The sequence below is a fragment of the Gekko japonicus genome, unplaced genomic scaffold (genome assembly GCF_001447785.1).
Source record: "Gekko japonicus isolate JY-2015 unplaced genomic scaffold, Gekko_japonicus_V1.1 scaffold416, whole genome shotgun sequence".
Classification (NCBI taxonomy): Eukaryota; Metazoa; Chordata; class Lepidosauria; order Squamata; family Gekkonidae; genus Gekko; species Gekko japonicus.
In genome coordinates this window covers 185,484-190,224 of record NW_015172564.1, presented here as the reverse complement: position 1 = coordinate 190,224, position 4,741 = coordinate 185,484, and the positions used below count along the sequence as shown (strand labels likewise).

Sequence of the window (4,741 nt, the reverse complement as noted above, 5' to 3'; positions counted from 1 at the left end):
CTGTGCAGTGTTAAAAAAACTGGTGGTCCGGGGAGGGGGGGGGGGGGGAGGGGGAGGGGGGAGCGCGACCCCCGGCAGAGGGGCCAAGAAAAACAGCTGTGCATTCAGAGGAAGCCCTGCGGTTAGGATGATGTCATCAGAAAGCGCCAGAGTAATTTCCTGTGGTTACATCCACAGGAAATCCAAGGGGCTCAGCTTTCTCACAATCCAAGTAGCCTTTTGCTGGCAGGGGCTGCTAATTGTGTGCCCAGATGGGTCCTAAACGGGAAAAGCGTTGTGGTGGGGCACACTCCCCCCGCCCTGCGGCTCCTCCGCAAGGCCTCCGGGCCAACCAGCCAGAGGCACAGAAGAAACCCGCCTCCCGCCGGGCACTGCCTGGCCGTTTCAGGGCTTGCTGAGCTCTCCCCCTTCCCCCCCCCCCCAGGAAGGGTGGCAGGAATAGCCGGATGTGCCACTTTGGCCCCTGGCGGCAGCAGCCCTCCCGGAAGCACAGAGGACCCCGTGCGCAGGGGCCGAGGCAGGGCGGCGGCGGCAGACTCTCCGCGACAACTCAGCCCCTCCAGGCTGCAGCCAGAGAGACCGCCCACACCGCTCTCCTGCCTTGCCGCCGTCACCTAGCTCTGGACCAGCAGCCTCTCCAGAGGTCTGGCTCACAGCACCCATCCTGCAGGGTGGCGGGGGGGGGGATGGTGTCCCCTCCTGCCCCAGGGCTCCACGGGGAGAGCTGTCACTGGAGGGAGGGGCGCAAGAGACCCACCTCCTGGGATGCAGCCAGCGCGGTCACCAGGGCGCCTCGGGAGAGCTGTCACCCCCCTCCTCCCCCGTACTCAAGGACACCCCCCCTCCTACCTCTCTGTCCATGAGCTTCATGGCGAGCATCAGCTGGTGCCGGTGGTTGGACAAGGCCTCCCGGTAGTTTCCTTTGGAGAAAAAGGCCGAGCCCAGGTTCCCGTGAGCCCGGCATTCGCCCATCTGGTCACCTGGACGACAAGAAGGCGCGAGACGTGGTTGAACCAGGGGATGCTCCTGAGGGGCAGGAGGGCAAGCCGGGGGGAGCGGGGCCGAGGGCCAGCCGTCGCGGTTGGGCCCCCCCCTCCGGACCCAGTGGAATAACTGGCCTCCCTCCGCGCTGCTCTTGGGCTCCCGGGGTGAGCGGGCACGGAAACTCTGTTTCTGGATCTGGCTCTCATGCTAGCCCCAAGCGCCTTCCGGGTTCTCGAGGGGAGACACGCACGGCTCCAGTGGGGAACCCGATGCCCTCTTAGGGGGGGGTCGCCCATGAGCCAGCCCGGCCATGCTCTGTTCACTGCTCCTCCTCCTCCTCCTCCAGCGCCCCGCCAACTCCCGCCTCAGGCCACTCCCGGAGGGAGGGAGGGAGGGACCCACAGCCTCTGCCCCCGCCCCCCTGTGCCCCCCATGGCCTTTTGCGTGGCCTGGCCATGACGACACGGGGCAGATGCCCCTTCCGGTGGCTACAGGCACCGGGGGGGGGGGCAAGTGGGACCACTGACACCCCAAAGCCTTCCTGTTCCAGAAGTCTGCAGAAGGAGCCGTCCGCCTGGACCCTTGCCTGGAGGCTGGATGGGGACACGCCGGTGGGCAGCCAAGACCCGTGTGGGGCCCACCCCTCCCCCCAGGTGCTCCTTCCCCCCACAAGCTGCAGAGGCTTCTCTTGGGGGGGGGAGGGTGCCTCTCCTTGCTGTGGGGACACCCCAGAGCTCTTCCACACCCCCGAGGGAGTCCCTGCAGGGCGGGGGCTGGCTACCTAAGGTCTTGGCCACGTCCAGGTCCTGCTGCATGTAGCCCGTGCTCTTCTCGCTGTTGCCGAGGGACCAGTAGGCGCTGCTCAGAGCGGAGAAGACGGAGCCGCGCAGCTTCAGGCTGCAGGTGCCGATCCTCAGGGCGGCTTCCAGGACGACCACCGAGGCCCCGTGATGGCCGGCCGTCAGCAGCTCCTGGCCGACCACAGAGACCACCACAAAGGGGCTCTTGTCCAGTTTCATCTTCTGCAGCTGCTGGTATGTCGGCTCGAGGGACTCTGCGGGGAGGGGGGGGAGAAACACTTTCAGCGGCTACACTCAACGTACTTCCTTCCACTCCGAGGGAAGCCCCCTCCCCCCAAAGGAGGCTTCAGGAAGCCACACGGCGGGGTCTGTTGTGCACGGACTCCTAAGATGCCTCGGCTGCTTGGGCAAAGGCAGCACATGACGGGAGCACAGCGGCAAACATGGAACGCCTTGAAAGCCAATCAAACACGTGCAACCATAGAACCTAAACAGATGCAATGAAAAGCAGCTTTACTGTTCACAAAATGTGTACCCCACCCCCTTCTGTGCCCCTTACAAGGACCTGTCCTCCTCGGAGAGCAAGGGCCCTGAGCTGTGTGTGCGCCTTGTCTTCTCTCTGAGCTATTCCTCCCTGGCAACGAAAGGAAAGACTGGGGCCGCCAGTCCTCAGGTGCCGTTAACGGACCCCCTCCCCACCCTCGATCCTGCCACGTGGTGCCCGTTCCTCTCACCTCTGCTCACTCCAGGGGGCAGATCCTCCTTTCAGTCCCCTGGTCTAGTTCAAGCAAGGGAAGGGACGGAAAGGAAGCCACATGTGGCAGCTGTCCACGAACAGTGACAGTCACCCCCGGGCACGTGGTCTGCAAGGGCTTGCCGGCCGCCGGGGTTTTCAGATGAACAGACGAGACAAGTGGCGACTTTTTCTTATTTCTCCCCTCTCTCCTCACTCCTCCCCCTCAATAAATAACTTAATTTGGACCAAATTCTCCAAGTGGAGAATCCAGAGAGCTGTTTGTCCAGGGCAGCAGGTCCCAAACACAGTGTGCCCAGCAGAGCTGTAGAATGTGGCTTGCCCACCCATGGGTCTCTTGCCCAGTCAGCTGAGCCCTCTTTTCAAACTTTCCTCAGCTTGCGGGAACGGAGGCAATGGAGAAAGGCCCTCCGCCCTAGAATCCACCCCGATATTTGTGAATGGGAACCCAGCTGCAAACGTGTGGCTGGAAGGAAGGAGGGAGGGGGCCGGGGGGGGGCTGAGCCCTCAAGGCCAAGAACACCACGCGGTCAGTGCTAATATTAGGCTCTGGCTGCAGCAGGGCAATGGTTTGCCTTCTCCCATCTGGCTAGAAGGCGACACCTCAAGGGACAGACCGGGGAACAGCCAAATGGCTACAATGGATTATTCCCCCCCCCCAAGAGGCACAAAGATCAACACAACCTCAAGGTGGGATGGGCTCTCCCAAGGGAAGAATAAACATTTTCAAGGCAAGGGAGGATCTCTTTTTCTCTTTCTCCTGGAGCAGCTCTTTGGATGGGCACAAGCCACAAAGGACTAAACTTATGTCCAGGGTCTCCATCTTGCCTACATGGTGAGGGTGAGGAAAAAGCCAAAGAATCAGAGAACTAAGGTAATGATGAATTTTAAACTCCTCCAACTTCAAGTACTACTAGCCTGTCTTATTTAAACATCATCTAAAATGAATACCGAGTCTGCGAAAAGGAGATTATGTGCTGTTACCTTTTCTTTGTACACTTGCTCAGTCTGAACACTTGACCAGACCGCATGTAGCCTTTTTATTCACTTACTAAACTTCCTTGTATTCTGAATGCTCTAAGCCTGGTCTCTGGAAACACACCACATTCCTTTTGCCTGGCTACCTGAAGTGTGGTGATGGGAGGGGCCAGAAAGTAAGCTTGTGTCACCCCCCCCCCTTCTGAGTGCAACAGTTTGAAAGGGCAAAGTTGCCACAAATCACCCGCATGCTAGCTTGCAAGATCAAAGTGGGGGCTGTGGCAATTAGGCAGAGCCCCCAAGTGGCAATGCAGGTGTGAAGAGGGGACAGGCATGCAACTTCGTTTAGCAGGAAACAACTCTGAGTTGCTGGTGGCAGCAGGAGATTTCCAGTTTGTTTTTGGTAACCTCCAAGGACCCAAAGAACAGGGGCTTCTGAGTCTGATCAAGAACCAGAAGCAGGGCTAGAAGGACAATGTTCATCTGCCCAGGTGGACACAGCTGCATTTCGTTAAACTAGAGAGTCTCTTAATAAGAGGTCACAGCAGTGCTGGCATTACAGCAGCAAAGGTCCCTCTCTTCTTCAGCCTAGAGGTCTTCCCAGATCCCAAAGCACCAACTGGGCAAATCCAAAGGCAGGTGAATGCAGAAGCTTGCTAGCCTGACACCTGTACTGATGTTCCGCAGGGCCTGTAAGACGGAGCTCTTCCGCCAGGCTTTTGAGTAGGAGCCGCCACTACCTTACCATCACTACCAACTGGCCCTGGGAGGAGAGAACGACAGCGCCGCGTGGAACTGACACCACCGATTTGGGAGTACCATCTTCAAGACGCCATCTTTTTACTGAAGATTGTTCCGAAACATCTAGAGCACTTATAATGTTGTAATATTGTATTGATTGTTTTATGCGGTTTTAATGTTTTTATGTATTGGTTTACGTCCTATTAGTGAGCTGCCCTGAGCCCGCTCGCGGGGAGGGTGGGCTATAAATTAAAATAATAAATAAATAAATGACCTTCTGTGGGGGGGTGGCTCCCCCCCCACACACACACACCCCTGGGCCTTCCCTGGCAACAGTGACTCTCCAGTCAAGTCAGAAAGGATACATGTCACACCTCCATCTTTAATGTGGGCAGAGGTCTGGCCAGGAGGTTATGGGACATTGCAGACTTGGGTCATGATGACAGCAGCTGCACCTGTTGGGGCTGTCTGGACAGCGCCCTCT

At 58.5% G+C, this 4,741-nt stretch overlaps 1 protein-coding gene across 1 annotated transcript in view; it reads right to left on the bottom strand.

Annotated features, from left to right (window-relative positions):
* Positions 1 to 4,741, bottom strand: part of TTC28 (tetratricopeptide repeat domain 28) — a 63,821-nt gene that overhangs the window by 34,053 nt on the left and 25,027 nt on the right. The window contains exons 3-4 of the mRNA XM_015421270.1: positions 1,766 to 2,038; positions 850 to 980 (exon numbers count right to left, since the gene is read on the bottom strand). Of these exons, the coding sequence (XP_015276756.1) occupies positions 850 to 980; positions 1,766 to 2,038 (404 nt within the window). The remainder of the gene's footprint in view (positions 1 to 849; positions 981 to 1,765; positions 2,039 to 4,741) is intronic.